General features: G+C 40.2%; 1 protein-coding gene and 1 long non-coding RNA gene across 2 annotated transcripts in view; both read left to right on the top strand.

The window, feature by feature from the left end:
• ZSWIM6 (zinc finger SWIM-type containing 6) overlaps positions 1–4,770 on the top strand; it is a 109,046-nt gene extending 104,276 nt beyond the window's left edge. Inside the window, exons 13-14 of the mRNA XM_066339907.1 lie at positions 239–320; positions 2,171–4,770. Of these exons, the coding sequence (XP_066196004.1) occupies positions 239–320; positions 2,171–3,033 (945 nt within the window). The 3' untranslated portion in view covers positions 3,034–4,770. The remainder of the gene's footprint in view (positions 1–238; positions 321–2,170) is intronic.
• Positions 4,771–5,469: 699 nt separating this feature from the next.
• LOC136374598 (uncharacterized) lies at positions 5,470–10,887 on the top strand. The gene is made up of 2 exons (XR_010745928.1): positions 5,470–5,579; positions 8,803–10,887. It is a non-coding gene; the product is annotated as an uncharacterized lncRNA (long non-coding RNA).
• Positions 10,888–21,643: the final 10,756 nt, after the last annotated feature.

Consider the following 21,643-nt stretch of genomic DNA (forward strand, 5'->3'; position numbering starts at 1 on the left):
TCTTGCCCTCAGATGAAGCAGTCTCTGTCCTCTATCCTTAAAGGATCTGCACATGGAATTACTCTTTGCATGGTGTTCAAAAATACCTGAACAGTGTTTTTTAAATTGTTTGACGTATCAGCTGAAAAAGAGGAAATGGAGTGGAGAGGGCAAAAGGCTGCCATTTTTAACTCCGGCGTGTTTGTCTATGGTCTTGGTTTTCAAATTAACTTTTATTTTGTTTATGTTCTTTTAACAGGTGATGCGGATGACGCTGTCAACGCTGAATTGGCGACGGCGGGAAATGGTGAGGTGGTTGGTAACATGTGCAACAGAAGTAGGTATGTTCTGAAATGTTACTCTTGTCAGCTACTCTTAGAGGGCTTGATCTTCCATGTCAACAACCAAGTTCTGCAAATGCTCCCACTTTATGTTCATCTCTAAAATTCCTTTGGTGACACCACATTATGGCAGTGATTAATGGGTGTTTTAGGCACAAAGCAAATAAGACAGTAGTTGAGTAATGCAGTGTGACTTCTTTCCCCCATAAGGTGTAGGTGTGCATAACCTATGGGAAGTACCCATATGCAAGTACTGAATACCCAAAATATTCAATACAGAAGTGGGAGAACAGTGCTCTATCAGGAAGCATGTTCGTATCATTTTGGGGCTTTGCCATAGATTCCCTCATGTCTTCATGAGGCATCCCATAAACCTTCTGTGTTAAGGTTTACCATCCTCAAAATGAGGATACAGGGGTCTGAAAAAAAAGAGGAGTGTATTGAAAGCTGTATAGCTGTTAAAAAATCAAAAATCAGCAGCTGTGCTAATAGGAACAATCTAAGTACTTATGATAATGGAGCCTTTTTAATCGTCAGTAAAGGTATTTCTGAAGAACATGTTTTCTGTTTTATTTCTTCTTCATAAATTTGAATTGGATTGTAATGCACAGATGCTTCTTTAGTTTCAGAACTTTGGAGGATTGCTGCTGCTTATTCTCTGTATTAATTTATTCTTTGCTTTATGCTTAGCTGGCCATATTTTGTTGTCAGTAGCATGGGGAAACAGAGCTTGCCTTTGTACGCCCTCAGCCAGAAAGTTTGTGTCTGCAAATTTTCATGCAACACTCTTGTTTTATTGCTTTTATAGCTTTGCTAAGATAATTTTTGCTGAGATTATCTCATGGATATTAGTGCCTGAATATTATTTTGTGCAGTTGCATCTCAGCAAATAAAATACAGGATTTAAAATTGCTTTAAATTGGTTTATACATTCTGATAGAGGTGTCCTGTAAAGAACCTGTGATGTCATGCAGAGTACTCTTGAGACTTAATCAAGACAGTAAAGAATCAACATGGTAATGCTAGGAACTTGTTTTTTTTAATGAAGATTAAAAATGTATTCTCTGTATTCTCTGGCTATGTTGGTTTGCTACAAATGAGTGAAGTGGTGCATGGGAGCCATCAGAGTCCTGCAGAGAAAATGAAAACCTCTGTGTGTGGTTTAGGTGGGCTCACAAATGTGTATAAAATGCCTCTAGCAATAAGGCACTCCAGTTAGCTCTCGGTTCAGTTTATGGAACCCATCAGTTAGTGTTTCCTCTGCCTGCCAAACACACTGGTGATACAGTGACACTGTATTACAATATCCAGTAGTTCATATTGCTCATTGTATTTCCCTAATAATGATCTTGATGATCATATACTTATGAATCTGTTTGCTTTAAGGAATGCTTAATAAGTTTGCTAAGGTATGCCATGGTGTTCTCTTAAGACAGCCATTTTGCCTACTTCTCATATATGCTGTGCCTTGACATTTACAGTGAAAAAAGAGGTTGCAATTGCCCTGGTGTGCAAGGTGGGGGCTGCTTTTGAGTGAGATGATGAGACAAAATGAGCCAGAATGTTTTACCCAAATTGTCTTAAGTAAAATAGCTCAGCTGTCACAACAGGAGATGAAAGCTTATCTTGCAGGCTATTTATGTTATTTTCTGGGTTTATGTGATTGCTGCAGAGTTTGCACAGTAGTCTTGGTTTTAATGTTCTTTTTTAGCCATACTGTCTGTGAGCCCTTCTTGCTGGCACTGGAATGTACTGGTAACCTCTCAGACTTCGTGGGAAGTATAATCTGCTGAACATCTCTATCTGCCGGGTTTTATCAGTTGTGGCTAATCCTTTCTTTCTCTCCTCAGGTGTTTATGCACTGGATAGTATAATGCAAAACTGGTTTACACTTTTCACTCCAACAGAAGCCACTAGTATTGTTGCTACAACAGTGATGTCCAACAGCACCATCGTCCGTCTACATCTGGACTGCCATCAGCAGGAGAAGCTGGCCGGCAGTGCTAGGACGCTTGCTCTACAGTGTGCCATGAAGGATCCTCAAAACTGTGCCCTTTCTGCACTGACCCTATGTGAAAAGGATCACATAGCTTTTGAGACCGCTTACCAAATCGTTCTAGATGCTGCTACAGCTGGCATGAGCTACTCGCAGCTTTTTACCATAGCACGATACATGGAGCACCGTGGTTACCCTATGCGGGCCTACAAGCTGGCCACTTTGGCCATGACACATCTCAACCTGAGTTACAATCAGGACACACACCCTGCCATTAATGACGTTCTGTGGGCATGTGCGCTCAGCCACTCCCTTGGGAAAAATGAGCTAGCAGCTATAATACCTCTGGTGGTCAAAAGTGTCAAGTGTGCAACAGTACTGTCAGACATTTTGCGTAGGTGTACTTTGACCACTCCTGGCATGGTGGGACTTCATGGAAGGAGGAACTCTGGTAAGCTCATGTCACTGGACAAAGCCCCTTTACGGCAACTCTTGGATGCCACAATTGGAGCCTACATTAATACAACTCATTCACGTCTCACTCACATCAGCCCACGACACTATAGTGAGTTTATAGAGTTCCTCAGCAAGGCACGAGAGACCTTCCTAATGGCTCATGATGGTCACATCCAGTTTACACAGTTTATTGACAACCTAAAACAAATCTACAAAGGCAAAAAGAAACTGATGATGCTGGTTCGTGAACGGTTTGGTTGATGAAAATGCGTGAATGGGAAACTGGGGGGGAGGGATGGTTTATTTTTACTTGAGCCTGCCTTTGTATCCTTTTTAACTTAAAGAAACAGAGCCACACCGGTATTATATGTGTATAGTTATATTGAGTTTGCAAACTGAACTGTCATGTTGTGAAAATTTGTGTGTTTAATTTTCTTCTCTTTTTTCTGTTTTGTATGAGAGAGAGGTTAAAAAAGGTTTGGTTTACACTGAGTATATGTTGTCAAGTGGCAAAAGCCCACATTGCTCTCCTGTTCTTTCTGTATACGTTCACAGCCTCAAAAACAAACATATATCGCAATGGCTTTAAAAACCAAACAAAACACCTCCATCCTGTGATAAGTACCTCGAATGGATTCAGCTTTACTCCTTTGTAACTCATCCTTACATTTCAGCATATTTAAACAAACCAACAAATGAAATACTAATAGTTAAAGGCTGACCACGTGGCTTTGCAGTGCTGTTCATCCAGAAGCATGGCACACAATGCTTGTGCATGTGGAAACTTAGCAACTGTCAACATACATTCTCAGGGATTTATCAAAAAAATTAAAAAATGAATGAGAGCATTTATTGTACTGTATATATATTATAGTATATGTCTGAATATTGAAAAATATAACATTAACTAATTTATAAAAAAATCTATGTAATGCAAAATACTTGAAGCTGCAGTAGCTTGGTTTTAAACAAAAAAAAACCTATCAGAAGGACTACAGTGCGCCTTGCTTCAGGGTTGGCTCAGGTGGTGAACTATATGCTGGGCATCTATGCAGAGCCACCTTTTGGATTGCATGGTTGGACTGATACCTATTGGGGAAAATTTTATATATATATATTTATACAACCTGTGTATACATATATATGTATACACACATAAACACATGCTTGTAACAGGCACTATAGTAAAGAGGGACAACAAAAATTACACAGCCAGAGCAGCAAGCCTTAGCATTAAGAATACAGTATGCCAGAATTGGGGTTTGTGCCTCCTAGCCTAGAAGACTTAAAAAAGTATCCTTTTTGACACAAAACACAAAATGTTTTCCAAAATTATTGACATGATATGTTACGCCTTTGCAGTGAGCTAATAATAAGCTAACCTTTGTGCACAAATAACATATATATATATATTATATATATATTCTGCATAGGTATTTTGACTTTGTGCAGGACAGAAAGTTGTGTAGGTATGACTGTTCTACTTTTCAGTTTGTTTTTTTAATATATTTTATTTTCTCTAGAATTACTCAAACAAAAGCAGCCTTCTATCTTGCCTTGTCTTAATGCTTTAAAATAACCAAACTGGAGATCTAACTACCAAACTGTTCATTATATTATTAAGTACCAACTTTGGTTACAGTATAGTGTCTTTACTTTAGCTGATGGTTCTGTATCCTTGTGCTTTTTAAAGCAGTTTTTATGTTTTGGTGCAAAAGTTGTCCAGTGTCTCTTGTTCCCTTCATTAGAGAACATGCTAGAGGTATGTTTGTAGGTATTTTTGTTTAGGAAAACTATTTCATGCTCTCCATTTTATTTATTATAATAGGTAAAAAGGTTGTACTTCATCACCCATGTAAACATGCTCATGAAGTTGAAAGTAATTAAGATTTGATACACTGATATCAATTTATTTATGTAACTAAATCACTGTTTTATAAACTTGTTAATGATCAACAATTTTTTTGTTTTGATTAAAATTAGTTTTTTGAAAGTTGATTCTGCTTCCTTTAATGGTGTCTGTTACTGGAATTGAATTGTATTCATAGATCATGATTGCCCATCTAATGATTTCACTGCAGTGTGGTGATATGCAATATGACCACCAAGTCCAGGAAGTTAATGTTTTGTTCCTCAAAAATCTGCTGAGGAATGGTAGTGTTCACAGCTGCTGGTGGAAGAAGACCTGGTACTTCAGAGAAGGGGCCAAATACTGCCTGTGCCTGAGGTGTGTTCTGTACATCAAACAGTAAGCCTTGACGCACCATCGTGGTAGGATCCTGGAGGATGGGTGGGAGTGTTTCCACTCTAGATTATTTGGGTGACCATGGAAGTTGACACGTGCTGCGTCTTAAGAATTGTCCTTGAGATGTATTCAAGGACAATTCTTCCTGTTCATTGATTAGCTTTTCTAAAGTGTTTTATGTGTTTTGAGTCATGCAGCTCATTCCACTCAGCATGACATTCTTGCTCATCAGCTGATAGCTGATATTTCTGCTTTTTGGATCCCTTACTCCATAGGAATTGTGTGAATTTTCTAGCCCTTGGAGAATAATGCAGTACGACATGGTTGGAAATTGAAGAGGAGCTTTCTGCTTTACCACCATTTAATCATCTTAGGAATGTTACTTGATGTCATGTTTGATCTGATCACCTTCAATTCCTTTCTTTTTTTTTTTTTTTTTTTTTTTTTTTTTAGTATCTTCAGCTGAAAAGAGAATTAGTATGCAGCAAGCAACTAACAGATACCAGTGTAACCATGAATTCTGACAGTGAGGCTTGCATCACTGAGGATTAAGAAGGAAAAGGTCTGAATCTTTGTACAACTTGTCATGTAAAGTATGAGTAAATCTTTGTACAACATGTCATGTAAAAGATGAGTCTTTTACCAAGTCTTGGTAACAGCTGAGATGTCCTGACCTAATAGTGCTAACATTCCTGTGACATTTTGTGACTTCTTTTCCTTCCAAGTATTGAATTTTCTTTACATTTTTGTTCATTACTTCATCCTAGATGAATTATCTGTCATGGGCAGTAGCCCACGAAGGAAAAGAGGGGAGTATCACTCCATTCTGTAATAGGGTTTAATAGGTAAAAAGCATGGTTGCTTTTTTTGTTATGGTTGTTTTAGTTGTTTTGTGTGGGTTTTTTTCTAATTTTACGATTAATGTGACAGTAAGGATAATTCTGGATTATATAGATTGCAAACCAGAAGCCTCTTTGAAGACCAGGTGTTAGAACTCATTGCAGTCATGGTAGTTGTCACCTGGTTAGAACAAGCATGTGGCTGCTTCTTGCAGAACTAATGGAATTCTATTTAGCTTATTTTCATGACTGAGTAATATCTCTTCCGTGGCTGCACTGGTGCTGTGCAGTGCAGTTTACACCACATTACAAGCCCCCAAGGACACCAGAGGCTTGGCCAGTCTCTCTAGTAAACATGTCTCAATGTGTCCTGCCCTTGGTTTGTGAAGGTAGGAGGAATCCACCAAAAAAAGAAAAGCCTGCTCTTGCTAGAAGCTTTCAAAAAGTCTGAAAGTCACTCTTTAATATTTCTTTAGTGTTCTGTCAAATTAGTTTGAGCTTTTCCTTTCAGTTTTGGTTTTGGTTTTTGGGGTTTTTTTAGCAATTCAGATTTTCCTGTAAGTGGGTGTAAATAACAAGTACGGTAAAACTGGGGTGCTGCTTACGCAGAAATTTTGTCTTTTGAGGTGTAGTTAGAGTGAATTTGCAGTATTTTTTTCTCACTGTGATACCTTCAATTTCATAAAGCCTAGGGGTTTTTTATTGAAAAGTCATACAACCTTCCATTTCTGCTTTAAAAACAAAAGTTCTAGGAGTTAATCTCATTTTAGTGGAGGATATGATTTGGAAAAATAGCAGTATAGCTAATACCTTTACCTGAATCCAGAAGTATGATACTCTCAGGTATCCTCTTGCTCTACGGTTTTGGCTAGAGATGGAGTATTCAGAGACAAATATTTTTCCACTATTTTAAATGCTTGCCCCATTTAAAGTACGTACTCTGTGCAAGGATAAGTGGGGAAACAAGGTGCACAAACCACAGTGTTTTGCCAGACCCTTGCATTGCAACAGGCAAGACTATACTGAATGTGAAAGAATGTGAAACGAAAAGCTTTGTAAGAATCTTAATTGGGGAGACAGCAAAGTGTCAGATACAGCTTTACAGCTTCTTTGTGAGAAGAGGTTGCTGGGATCTGCCTCCTCTGGAGAAGAGTACACTCCATACTGCACATGGAGAGATAAGTCTTGCCTCCACTAACACCCTGGGCAGTCAGCATCAAGTAGCACCTATCTGTCAGCTGAAATGTTTGCAATCCATCTTTATGGTGCTATCTGTATCCCTGCTTTTACTAAAAATAGAGAATTGTGTGCTCTAAGAAAAAGAATCTGTCTTAAAAAAAAAAAAAATTACATCAGCTGCTGTATTTGCAGACAACTCCAAGGTCATAGGATCGAATATTTCTATTAACATATATTGACTACAAAGCACAAGTTATTTCTAAAGCCAACCTTGACTAATTTCTATAGCTCTTTAGATACAGAGTAGTAATGACTAGGAAGTACCACAATCAACAAACCACCCAATGAGTAATCTTTGGCTGAGTTTTGTGACAAATACATTTAATTGTTGAGAAATTTTTCTTCCTCTTTAGCCTTTGTCCTTTTGCATTTGTAATTTAAAGAGCTTTGTATTTGGAAAAACGTTTACATGAAAGGTGACGTACTTGTGGTTTGATGATGTAAAATGAGCAACAGGGCTATTGCTTGGTAACCTTGGTCCGTGGTGTTTGAAGAATCTGTGGAGCAGTGGATGAGAAGGGCGAGCTGATGCAGGGGCTGATGAGTTCACTGAGGCCTTAGGGAACAGTCACAGCTGACGTGCAAAACTAGCACTGTCTGCCTTTCTGTCACTCTGACCTTGAAATTGTTTGTTTGACGACAGGGAAGTCTTGGTTTGGTGTGTCTCAGGCATCAAAAGCACATCACTGTTCACAGAAGGATTCTGGAAAGTCAGAGAATAGATGAGGATGATTAAGGACAGAGCTAAATATTCCTCTGGTGAAGCTGCTGGAATTACATCAAGGCTAATGTTGGCAGACACTTTTGGGAGGTCTGTTAGTTATAGGAAAAAATGTAGCAAGAGAAGTAGTGCCAAATTCTGCCTGGTCAGTGGGCAGGAAAATCATTTGGTGTTTGTGGCCTTCATTTCCAGATGATCTATATTGTGTTCAGCAGAGTGCCTGCTTGTAACACTGTATTTCCTGGCTTTTCCAGTGCCCAGGCAAAAGTCAGGCAGGTGGTAGCTCATCTCTTATCAAATGGACTCCCCGAAGCCTTCTGTCGCCTCTGAGAAAGTAGGGCATGGGAAAGAGGGTGACCCTGCTTGGGCCATCTTGCCAGTGTCTTGAGATACCCTGAGAGCACAACTAAACCATTTCAGGAGGCCAAGATTGCAACAGGGAACATTATATTAAATACTTTCCCAGAAAATTCCCATTTGTAAAACTCTTAACAACAGTTAGTCACTTAAATGAATGGAAATTGTGGGTTCTGAAGAAAACATGGTGTCTTTCGTGCCTCTAATTGACACTTCAAACATGTTTAGTATATCAATAGATTAACTAAAAATATCCCAAATAAACACCAAAGTGGAAAATATGTTAACTTGTTCCTGAGATGAACAAATGTACTTGGAGAGGAATTTTGTCACACTCAAACTCTGCTTGTTGCACTGTGAACCTGAAGGTGTGAAAGGCAGCTGTCACTAACACCATTGAGACAACCATCATCCCTCTCCAGCTGGTTTTGGTGGGAGAGAGGTAAGGAGGTATTTTTGGGTGGTGTTTTCTTAGTCTAAAACCTTTTTCTCTCTAGCTACCTCATGACTGATTCCAGGTATGATGTAGATGCAGCATGGGAAGACTGCCTGATTACTCAGAACGTGTTTGCTCCACCAATCCTGTGTGTCAATACAAATGATCCAGTGCGTACTTTTTTCTCCAGCAGCCTGCAATTTCTACATCTTTCAGGAGGTTGCCTCCACTTCTGTCATGCTGCAAGTTCTGAGAACTTCTAAGTTTTGAAAAATGAGCCTCTCCGACCATTCTTGAAAATCTGGAGTCTAATTTAAAAACACTATGTGCTACAAGGCCTTTGGTAATAAGTTATTTAGTGACTAAATTACTAAATAGTAATTTAGCAGGTCTTTCCTATTCTTTGTCTAAATCATATCGTGAGAAACTGAGAACCTTAATAGATGTATTTGGAAATTTTAATGTGAAACGATACCAAAATACTGAAAAAGAAGCATTGCCTTATGGAGTGGTGATTGTAGAGGGAGACTGTACTCAAGAGTTTTCATCTGCTTTGAACCTCTCACTATTTTATGAGAAAGAAAGTCCATGTGAGAAAGACTGAATTAACTATTGCATGGTGGCTTTGCATTCACAGCCTGCATTTTCCCAACTATCACTGTATTCTCCATCCAAAGTGATCCAGGACTTTTTCCTTGTCTCAGCAATTCCCTTTTATTTTTATCCCACCAGTCACATGGTGTTTACAGTGTTGCACCATGTTCCTCTTGTAACTGCTGGACTGCATTACAGTAGTATAGAAGTAGAGTTTGTCCAGTTTGGGTTTGCTTTAACTTTGTATGGGAACCTTGAGCCTAACACTGGTAAGTTACTGCACCTCAGAGGTAATTAGGGGCTGTACATGCAGTTCTCATTTGTGGAAGAAGTGGCCAGCACTCGTGAGGAAGCAGTGTGGCTCTAATCAGAGTTTGATGTCATTCATTTTATGAGCATTTGGACTTCCTTGTACAGCAAATGCAGGCATTAAAAGCCAGAAGCTAAAAAGTGATTTTTTTAAGGCAATAATTTACAACATTTGGCCTTCCATCAGAAAGAATAAAGTCAAGAAAACAGTAATTACTGGCAAGAGTTAGAAGTGCATCCATCACTAAGCATATGCACTGCCAAGGCACAAATTCTCCTCTCCTAGGAAAGTTCAGGCAAACTAGACAGGATGGTTTTGTCTTGTGGTTGCCGGTTTAGCACCCAAATGGTCTGTCTGTATGTAGTTTGTGAGTGTGTGTGGGAGATCTAACTGGATGAGCTGAAATGGCACTGGCTCTTGAGCCCAGTATGAAAACACTAGTTTATGCTAGTTCATGCTGCTGAGGTGGAGAACAACATGTTCCTGGCACACTTGCCACATTGGCCATCACACTGAGCTATCTTGTTCACCCTGCATTATTTACAATGCATCTAGGTTATCTATTACCAGCAGCAGTCCCAAATCAGTTTTCTGGTGATAGTAAATAAAATGAAAGACATTTCTAGCATCTGGACAGGTGCTTGAGAAGTGCAGCTGCATTGAGACCTCTCAGCAGAAGCCTGAGCTTTAGTATCTGCTGAGTTCAGGACTTGAATTTGCAACTAATTTCACAATGCTTTTGTTTTGCTGCCACTCAGGTGTACACTTACAGGTGAGTGTGTTCAGCAGAGACAAATGTAAACTCACCTCATGGTGTGGGGATGATGTGTGTATTTTTTTGTCCAAGCCCAAACACATGGCTGTTATCCATGGGCCAAAGCTTTCCTTCAGATGTTGCAGTTGGGTGAAGCATTTGTGGAACAACGCGTGGACCACCTGAACTGGGTAGCTGATAGCCATATCCATGAACATCCTGCAAGGACAGAGGGCAGCAATGGGAATGAAACAATGAGTCATCATGTTTGTTTCTGTCCTTAAGTCCATGTCTTGATTAGCCATGTGCATGGAGAAACTGCTTCTTCCTTCTTTTCACCAGTACTGATTGGTTCTCTACTGTGCAAATGGTGGTAAGGATTCAGGCAGCAGATTGAGCGCTGTGCATGGCATTGACTGAGGGAGTTCACAGATCTTCCTTACAGCCTCCTTCTGCTGCGTCCTCCTGTCCTATCCATGAGCTTGACTGACTGCTGCCTTTGGAAAGAATGCTCATGTCTGCAGCTCTTGGCTTTCTGCAGATGCTGCAACTTGCCAGCAGTTCTGGCAAATTTCTGTATATAAGAATTGTGAGTAAATAAAATACTTACAGAATTGCAACACCGTGGATTTGTGGTTAAATTCAGAAATTACAGAGTTTTGGGATTCTGCTGTAAAGAATATTCCTTGCCTAGTGCAGTGTATGCTTGATGTCTAGGTTTTCCAAACAATGGTGGTTTTCAGCTTGCTACATTTATTTAATGTTCAGCAGTGTAACTGAAGAGCCCTCTTCATGTTACAGAATGCCCATACAAGACAGAGATCTCTGGAAGCTGTAATTCAAGAAGACTAAATACACCTGGTTTGGGGGGGGGGGGGGTCCACAAATTTTTACCGTATAAACTGGACAAGTAGAAGTCATATGGCAGGGATCCTTAACATGAAGACTGGATGTAAGCCTAGAACTGTCCTTGGATTAACTGTTTTAGTAAGATACAGGATCTTACAGCTGAGCTTCTGCACGTGAATAGTTACTGAGTCAATGGTTAACTTCTGTAAAGTACTTCACTATCAAGAGGGTTTAGAAGCCCAGTGGAGTGCACAGCCTATTCCTTCAGCAGCTAGTGGGACCCCATCCAAAGTGTGTCATCCTAGGAGACATCTGCCAGAGCTGCTGGGGTGATCCCCACTCCCAGCCCTTTCTGCAAAGTTCCACTGACGGACCCTGGGAGGAGCCTGTCCTGCTGTACCTGGAAAAACCCATGCCATGTGGAGACACAGCACATCTCAGAAATGGACTGGAGGGAGTATGCCAGGGAAGCTGGCGAGGGAGCCTCCAGGCCTTCTTAAGTGGAGAAACTTTTCACTTAATTTCTTTCGTTTTCATTATAACAGCTTAAATAAAAAGCAGAATAGAAAATCAAACTTCAACAAATTGCTTCTTGGCAGCTCTCTTTTACTCACTGATATTCTGCAAATGTATCAAAGCTCTTTTCAGTCAAGTGCTTAAAAACCTCTCCTATTTAAAGGTAGCCGTTTTAAGTGCCTGCTAAAGTAGGTTTTCAGACTACTGCTTGCTTGCTTACCAGCCAGCTCACTACAGGCCTGCTTCAGAAATGTGCACGGGGAGAAAAAGGGACGTTTCCCTTGCAGGAGGTGAAGCTCCCGCAGCAGTAATGTTACAGAACTCAGAAGAAGTGGTTATTGTCTAGCAGCAGCTGCTTTTAAAATTTGTAAAACAAATTATAACTGACTACAGCATGAGAGCAGTGAAAGTAAAGAGCTACGATGTCCGAGGCTGAAGACAGTTATTTTCATTTAGACAATTTTGGGCTACAGAATTAGGTGGCTAGGATGCCACCATTGCTTTAGGTATGTGTTTGTGCATGCACACTTCTTTATAAAGTCCTGATAGAGAAACAGAAGTTTGTGTCTGTCCCTGCGAGTGCCATATGTTTATAGCTGAGTTATAAAACACTTCAAAGCAGGGGTTTATAATGAAAATAGTGACACATCTTTAAGCATGTTGATGCTAACAGGCACCACCATAAAGGGTTTAAAAGCAATATGTTTGAATTTTTTAATGACGTCTAAGAAACTCTGGGTGTTTGACACTTCATTTTGGTGCCAGTAGCAAAGTACTGTGTTTGATATATAAAAGCTTTTACAATTGCAATATGAAAATGACAGCCCTTTTCAAAACATGTAATTTTTCTGTTGTGTGTGTGATACAGTGCGTATATTTTCTAGCTTCATACCTACTTCTTATGTCCTGAAATAAAGCCAAATATGAAGCAATTCCTCTAGTTTTTTGTGTTCTGGGTGCAATCACTACATTTGCTTTTGATAAAATTCCTCCCATGATAAATTAATTTCTAGTCATTAATGCGTTTTACTCATTTTCTTACAGATTTTAGTGGGTTTCTAACTTTCTTATAGGCAACAATAGACATTTAAGATTGGCTGTAGCTAAAACCTTTCATCCAAACTGTTGTGATCACTTTTGGGGTGGATCCTTCTCTTGATAGCAAGCTGCAGCCAGCTTGGGACTGGAGCAGGGGAGCTGTGCAGCATTTCACAGCTACCCAGGGGAGTGAAGCTTGTCTGTCACGCTTGAGATGGCAAAGCAGATCAGTAGCCCAGGTGAAGTGATACAGTTTGGACTTGAGCTGTGATGCCAGGGGATAACATACTCTGCAAAGCAGCACAAACAGCAGCATTAAACACAGGAGTGCTGCTATTCTGTTGGACATGACTGAGACTTTCCTGGGATCACTACCACAGTCTTGTGCATGATATGTAGAAACAATATATATTTTTCGGTAGTTGATTGCTGTATTTCCTTATTGTTCTCCATGGGGCATGATGTTTTCTGTCACAGTCTCCTGGTGTGTTCCAGCTGCCCACTGGAGCCTGGTGCCCCAAGTGAACCATGTGAGATGAAACTGTATTGACTGTAGGGTGAAAAATATGCCTGAAGATGCTCCAAGACAAGGCAGAGAATTCATGGTCAGACTCTGGGGCTGCACTTTCACAGAGAAATAAAAAGAGGACCATGCTGATGAGGTGAGATGCTCAACCAGCTGCTGATGGAAGGAAGATATTTAGGAAATGCTTTCAAAAGGAAGGTGAAAAAAAGTTGGTTTAGATTAGATATCAGTAAAAAGTTGTGAAGGTGGTGAGGAACTGTAACAGATGAAAGGGAATTTGTGGACATCCTATCCCTGGTCCCTAGAAGTGTTCAAGACCTGGTTTATTTGAAGGTGTCCTTTAAAGGAGGTGTGTTGAAACTGATCTTCAAGGTCCCCTTCCAAATGAAACAATTTTAAAACAATAATTTAAAAAGAAAATCCCAGAGATAGAGAAAATAAGGTGACTTGTCTGTGTCTTCTGAGTTGCGGTGTCATCAGTGGTTTTTACAACTGGGGCAGTAGATAGAAGAAGTCTGATAGAAGAACTGTTTTCCCCTCTGATGGAGGTGCAGTATCACACAATTCCTTTCATACCAAATCTCTCCTGCCAACCTCCCAGAAACTTCCTAATTTTCAGTGGGCTCCGGAAGACTCAGGGGAGGCGGGTGCTGAGTCAGCTAATGGGCAGATTGGGGAACAAAGCCACCTTCAGAACCTCAGGCCAAGGATGCAAGCTGGGACAGCACAGAGGTGCCTTCAGTTCATGACCATAACAGCTCTGTCCTTTCAATAACCCAGACAGGGGCTCAGCTGCAGTACTTCTGGTTATGATTCCTCATCTGTGTGCAGGAGGAATGCCTTGGTGCAAACATTAGGTGAGAGCAGTAGTCGGGAGCATAACATAGACAGTCTCTGCAAAGTTATCATCTTCCTAAAAGTCTGTAGTTCATGCGTGGGCATCTAATACTCTTTCTTCTCTAAAAGGGCATCAGAACATTTAACTCAAAATCCCGAAGCTCTGTGATCTTATTTATTAGGTTTTGCATCTAAAGACTCAGGGTTTTTTTAGGTTTTCCTCTAACCTGCCTTCCTTATGCATCGGTCCCAGTGAGAGATGACTTTCTCAGGTTAGGGGTCTGGTTTTCATTTTAATGGTTCCTGAAGGGAATTCATATGATGTAACTCAGGTGGAAACAAAAAGCAAACTCTGTGCAATGTATCCAGTCTTTACACATGGCTGTAGTTTGGTGAATTGTGGGAGTTTACTTCAGTAAACTTCGGAACTGAAAATAATGATGAGAAAAGTACTGTTTTGCTTTAGACTAATCACAAATACAGCAGTGGTGTGTTACCCAAATAAATCACTCATTACAGGCTGCTTTGTGGCTTCCTGTGACAATTAACACCTGAATTGAAGTTGTCAGATAAATATTTTTATTACACTGGTGTCTAAAGACCACAGTATGGCCCATGTCTCCTAGAATCACCTATGCCTTCAGAGTAGGTATTGGAATTGACACAGAAAGAAAAAGAATTCTCTTATTTAAAACTATATGGCACTTCTCTGTTGGCTGCTTTCCTTCCTGAGGGTTTTCAAGGAGAGAGAATGGTTTCTGCTGGGCAGTATTTTCTGGCTAAGCTGTCTATGTCTCCATTGGGCAGATAGTATCAATGTGGTATCAATAGGGTCAATGAACCTCACATGTAAATTGCAATAACAATTTATGTACCATTTGAAAGGAAGATTAGATTATATATTTGTAATACTTGTAAGTTTGATAACTGTCTTCCACAGAGCAGAACAAAGTTGGAGGGATCAGGAGCAGCAGGTTGTTTAGCCTTCTGACACAGCTGGAGAAAATCAACTTTATCTGAATAGCATTGCTGTTAGCACTAGGTTTGCTATCCATGCATTTTGGTTCCTCAGCAGTGGGACAATGGATGAGCTGGACCCTGTTATTAACTTGTCTCAAAGTACCATGTAAAATTAATAAGTATAGAGAAAAAGTGCTTTCAGATCTTGAGAGAATTAAAGAGTGTCAGAGACAACATGGACTTAAATATGTAATGGGAAGTAAGCTGCATTCAGGGATTTCTGTAATAAAGATAATGGAATCCTGAAATGCAAGAGGGTCAGTGAGCTTTTGTTTTGATCTTATCTGCTCTGTAGAAACTGCTCTAATGAAGGATATAGTTACAAAACATTGATATCCTATCGTGTTTGCAACACCACTCAAGTAATAATGATAGGAACGACCTCTGCCTTGACCACATTCCCAGACTGCGGCCCTCTGAGGTCTATTGTGAAAATGCAGATTAGGAATTCAGTTTAAACATAGACTGAGCTCAGGAAAGCGAAATGATGCTTCTGAAGAAGCAGTGGTAAGTGACTAGTTGGTTTTCTAAACCATTTTCTGCTAGGATGACATTACAGTCACTTGCCTCAAATATGGCCTAGCTGAGGTAATTTCTTCAGCTAATTTTGACCAGTCTTTCCTCTCCCATTTAATCTCTTGTTCCTAAACTCTGGCAATTTGTATGCTGCTCTCAGCTCATAGCAGAACTGACTGTGGGAATTAACTGCTATTGAGTGGCATTTTGTGAAAAGGAGAAGAGTGCCATGGTTTGCTTTGTAGAGGCTTCTTAATTAGCACAATTTAATCATGTGTTTCATTTTTCCAGGGTAGCCCTCTGTAAATCTACAGGACACAGCAGAGGGCAGCCAGTCAGGACAGTCTTCAGGTTTAAGCTTTGGGAATTTCCCTGGTTTGAGTACTGACAGGAGTCTTCCAGGTGGCAGCAAGATTGAGACATGAGAGAAGCAACTTGACGTGGCTTCTCAAGAGGTTGGCTGGAATTGAAATTTTCCCTCATCCTGCACTCCCTTGGCAAATTTCTTACAGATAAAGCAAATTTCTTACAGGTTATATTCAGTACTAAATATAGCATTGTAGAACTTGCGGGAACTCAGGAATCTTGTCTGTTCACTCAAAATGTTTTAAAGTCCATTGACCTGAAATATGTATTGTCATTCCTGATTTGGAATTTTCCCAGTTAAAGTCATGTACACAAGAGACTGTTCCAAACAGTTATTCACATGGGAGCCTCTACTTTTCCTGAGGATGACTACAAATCTCACCTGAGGAAGCAGAGGCTGCCCTTAGTGATGACTCCTGAGCCAGATGGTGGCAGATTGGAGGATGCTATAGGCTATTTAATACTCTTTTTGCTGAAGTATAATCAATTCCTAGGTGAACCTTTAGCAGTGTCATTTTTTAAGACAGAGAACTACCAGCACAACCTTCAGCTCTTTAGAGTTTCCAGGATGAGACAAAGGGGTGTCTCTGTCGGGTCTTGTGCTCACCCATGAATGACACAACAGCCAAGATCTTACAGGGAAAGGAGGCTGATTGCACCCAAGAGATTCCTGCCACATCAGGAAGTCAAAAAGAGCCATACCCAAAGACCCCTAGGCTCTGCTCTGGGAGAATGTGTAGTTTTGCTTTGTTACACTGATTCATGAGTGATATGAACTGTGCTCAGAAAGACCAAAGGCAACATGGGCTTCTGAAATTTGTGTTAGGACTGGGCCAGTCTTACTGGCTTAATAGCTCATCTTTGCATTGTAGCCCTCATTGAAGTGCAAGACCATGAATAGCTCCTCTCTTTGGTTGTATTGATGTATGACTCCAGTTATTCAGCCAGTCCTACCCAAAATGCAAGGAGCTCCTCCACTGATGTTCTTTTCATATGCAGCATGAGTAAAAATATTTCATTTATAATTGCCACAAACATTGCTTGCAACTTCTTTGAATGATTGGATATCTACACTAGGCTTATTTAACTCGGGAAACAAGAGTGAAGTCATAGTCTTCAGCACAAACTACCAATAAAGCAGTCTTGCTCCATACTAACTCATGATTACTTTGGTGCCTAAGTTCAACAGTGAATTACTTTGGTGCCTAAGTTCAACAATGAATAATTATTTCCATATAATGTTTCCCTTATTTTCAAATATTTCTTTACATTTGAATGGGAAAGAAAAACCCCTACATTCACAGCTGGAGTAAATGAACAGGATACAATATGTGTGCACTGAAACAGAATGATCTTCATACATGAAATCTGAGAGATTCATGGTCATTGTGCAGGACACGTGCAGGAAACCAGATCAAATGCAACAGTTGGAGTCACTGGAGAGCTACACAGGAATTCAGAGCAGGGGCAAAAAGTAAACAATGTGTATTATTCATCCTTTGTCATTTGCAGTTGAGGAAATGGAATGCCTCTGGCACATATGAAGAAGTTCATGATTCATCTGAAGTAGTGAAAGAACTACAAAGCCAAATAGTAATATTAACCCCTGGGGATGTGTTGCTACAGTCTTGTACATAGCATTAGAGCCACTTTAAATAGTTGTACTAAGATAAAAATCTGGGCAAATATTTGGCATTAAATGCTTGAGATATGAAACTCTTCATTCTTTGTAGTCAAGAGATGTTAGTCTTGTCCAGCAAAATAATACTAAGAACTTCTACCTTTATTTGAAAACCATTCCAATTCTCTTTCACCCTACACTCATTCTCTTTTTACTGGAGATGCCCCAGACTATGAGTAGTGTTAGCCACAGCACCTCAGCTTTGTGAACCTGTTGTTGCAGCCTGAGAGCCCCTTCAATTCACAGTAGGCATTGTGAGGTTTGCTTTTGACCTGGGAGAACACTGCCATCGTTCACTGTCACTAGCTACTAGAAAGAGGAGCATTCCATAGAAACTGAATTTTGGAGTGGTTACATAACAGATGGCCAGACAGAACCAAATAGTCAATGGCTTAAAACAATATTTGTTGCCTATATTCAGTAGTCATTGTGGAAATGTAGTGAGCCAACTTGAGTAACTGTTTTTCGCATATTACATATTAACTTCATTTCTGCATGCAAGCCTAAATAAGCAAACGTGTACCTTCCTGAGCTGGGAATGGCAAATAGTCCTGAGAGGCAGCATCACTTTAACAATTTATAAGTATGCAGCCATTCATGCCTGGACTTGATCCTGTTCAACCTGACATTTGTGGCATGAACACTCACTGTTTTCTTCCTCCTACTGCATTGCAGATTACTTGCTCTGCTTTGTGGGCCAGGAATTCTATGTGCTAGAGCATGGATGGAAAAAAGAGGATAAGAGTTCAGAGAAAACTAAACCAAGAATTCACCTGTCATGGGTCTAAACCCCAGAAAACACGTGCTCTCAAAGTATGCTTGCTAAGGCCTTTTAAATAGCACTTAAGCCACTGAGAATAGCTGGGCTCAGACAGAAGTAGGTGTCACTGGAGAGGTAGTTTGGGGCTGTATGTTATGTAATTACTCCAAAATTCAGTTCAGTCAAAGAAACTGCACACAGCAAGTAATACAAAACAGTGCTGTGAGGAGAACAAGAACCACATGTCAATGTGACCAGGGTTAAACTCAGGTTTTGTGAGGGGTTTTTTTATCCTCTTGCAGTTTAAACATAGAGTTCCTTTATCTTTTAAATGTCTCTTTCTCAAATGTATAAGCACATGTCATTATTACTATTTGACCTTGTCATGGCACCCATCATTATTTTTCCCCTTATAACACATGATTTTACCAGATAGCTTCAAGAATGTGCATGTACACTTCACCTGGCTTTAGACACAACAGTTCCAAATTCCTGCACACTTCGTGGTGCTGGGTTCCCACTCTGGCAGTTGGGCCATACAAATCACCAACCATTTAAGCAGAGTTCAAACACAGCTTAGCAATGCTGCTCATAGCCTAGAGTGAGCACAGCTGAAGGTCAGGCATGCCTAGTAAACTATTCCTATGCATGCTGCAGGGCAGGCACATCTGTGTTTTGCAATGCATTCAGCCAGCTAGCTCAAATGACAGATAAAATGTTCCCTTTTACCCATTGCCCACTGAAGTCTCTGTCACCCTTCACAAGTGACTCAGAGTCTACTGAAATCTCTTTTCTGTGAGAAGAGTTGGCTTGTCTATTCTCACTCTTTTCTCTGTTTTTTTCCCTTCCCAAATAATAGGTGCTTGCAATGCAGTATGATGACATCCCAGGTGCACATCCCCTGTGCACAGTCTTTACTATGATTCACATGAAATTATATTGTCCATTATATTCTTCATAGTTTTTCAACAGTTGAGGTATATTTCATTATATGTTGCTGAAAGCAGGATAGCCCCTAGCCTTCCTGCCAAAAGAGTTAATGTTTCTGAATGGGTCCAAGCTTCTCCTTTCTTGCCCAGCTGGTTTTTCTGCTGTGCTGGCAGTTAGCAATTGTAATGCAGTTGCTTACAGATTTCACAACCCTGGTCCCTATGGGCTATATGCCACATACATTGCCTTTCAGTGCATGCATGCTAAAGATTTCCTAGGACAGAAAAGCCCTAGAAGGGTTCTGCAGAGACTTAAATGAAAACATAGATGAAAGTGTAAAAGCAGGATCGAAAGCTCTCATTTAAGCTCATGGAAATAAACATTCACAGCTTTTCTGACCTTTACTATAGATCATCTCAAGTTCACAGTGATTTAAAATTTAGAGCAATACTTCCTTTAGGCCGTTAAAAAAAAAGTCCAGATGTGAGTGAATGTTTAGACTCAATCTTAGATTTTCCACCAACTTCCAAATTCTTAACTTGCAGGCAATTGCAAGGAGGTTGACTGCACTTGCCTATTCATCGATCCCATACAGGGACTCTTTGTATGCAATGGCAGAGGGATGATGTAGTTTCCCCATTACTTCTTTGAAGTAGAGAATTTACTAACAGTTTTTTGAGACCCTGCTTTTGGCATCTTTTATTCTATTCTTTACTTTCCAGGATATATTTACTCTACTGAAATATTATCCACATATAGGATAAAAAATATTTCTTACTGTCTAAAATTTATACTTCTGCTACAACATTAAATATTCTGCATCTGTTCTTAGCTTGAAACTACAGACCTGTATCATAATGACTTGCACAGAATCCCTTAGCAAGGGTGATGCAAATAGGCCTTTGGCAAGCCAGTTATGACTTAAGTCGAGAAGGTAGGACAGAATTTAGGAATATAATTTTGGAGGAACATCTCACATTGCTGCAGGCCCAGGGACAGGAGTGAGCATGTTTTCATGCTGTACTCCTGGTTTTTGCAAGCAGAGGAAGCCTGAGATGCAGCTGCCCAGCCTGACTAGCAACACTGTTTGGCATTACTGGGCTACTGTCCTCTTGCAGCCCCAGCTCAAACTTCATCCTCTGTTTCTACTCAACAATTTCCTTTCCAGATCCTTCCCATCCTCCTGCTGAAATTTTGTCCAAGAGCTGATATTTCCAACACCCCATATATGTAATTCTTGTGTCTACAGTGTAATTCGTAGACTAAACAGCTGTGCTGCACATTCTTCAGTGACCATCAAGCCTCAGGCCCATCTCAGGCCTGTTGGCTGTTTTGGCTGAGGCTGTGAACTCTGCTCCTGCTCTTAGATCATATTCAGGACCGAGATAACCAGGGATATATTCTGAACTCATTTGTGCATGCCATTAAAAGGCATACAGTGATATAGTGTGTTTATTATTGTTAATAATTTGCTATAACAGATAATGTAATGTAACAGGTTTATTTGGCTTTTTTTAGTCTAATCTTATTTTCTCATTGGTGTAGAAGTACATATGGTTGAACATCTCTCTACAAAGAGCAGAAATGCAGATTCTTGAGCCATCAAGGCAGGAAAACATGCAGTTCATGCATTCTTCATTTGGCCGTGCTGGTTAGAGATAAGAACTTTAACCTCAAATCTGTGACCTGAGTCCCATCACCCCTCTCCTCTCTGAATGTTTCAGGAGAAGAAGTTTGTGGATGGGTGTTGCCTCTTGACCCTTCCTGCAACTTCATCATTACTGGAAAATCACACTGAATCACTCACTCAGCTGGTGCCTCTTGCACATCCTGTGTTTCTTTAAACTTCCCAATTCCCTTTCTTTTTATTTCCACCTCCTCTGCCCCATCCAGTATTGCACAAGCTATTCTGAGGTTACACTCACTGCTGCACACTGGTCCTGCTGTTAGGCCACACTATACCCTGGGATTTCTCTCCTTGCATATAGTCAGCAGTCTTTGCTGGAGCTCAGCTTTCTAACTGAACACCAGCCTGAGCTATAAAATTATGTAGAAATATAGGAAACTTTCTAAAATCAGGTACATTTCTAAACCCTTTGAATTTCATATGAGAGTGAATCATAGAAAGAGTAATTTTCTTCTCATGCTGAATAGAGAACTGCATTAAAATTGGGAAGGAAAATGACTTGTAAAGCAACTTGATTTGTTTCATGTTGAGACAGCCACTGCAAGCTTTTTCAGCTCCCTCTCTACCTTTTTTTTTTTTTTTGCCTATTTTTGAGAAAAAGACACAATTCTCCTTCCCCCACTTCCTCCCAAGAAATGTTGTTCTGAGGT

The sequence above is a fragment of the Sylvia atricapilla genome, chromosome Z, assembly GCF_009819655.1.
Source record: "Sylvia atricapilla isolate bSylAtr1 chromosome Z, bSylAtr1.pri, whole genome shotgun sequence".
NCBI lineage: Eukaryota > Metazoa > Chordata > Aves > Passeriformes > Sylviidae > Sylvia > Sylvia atricapilla.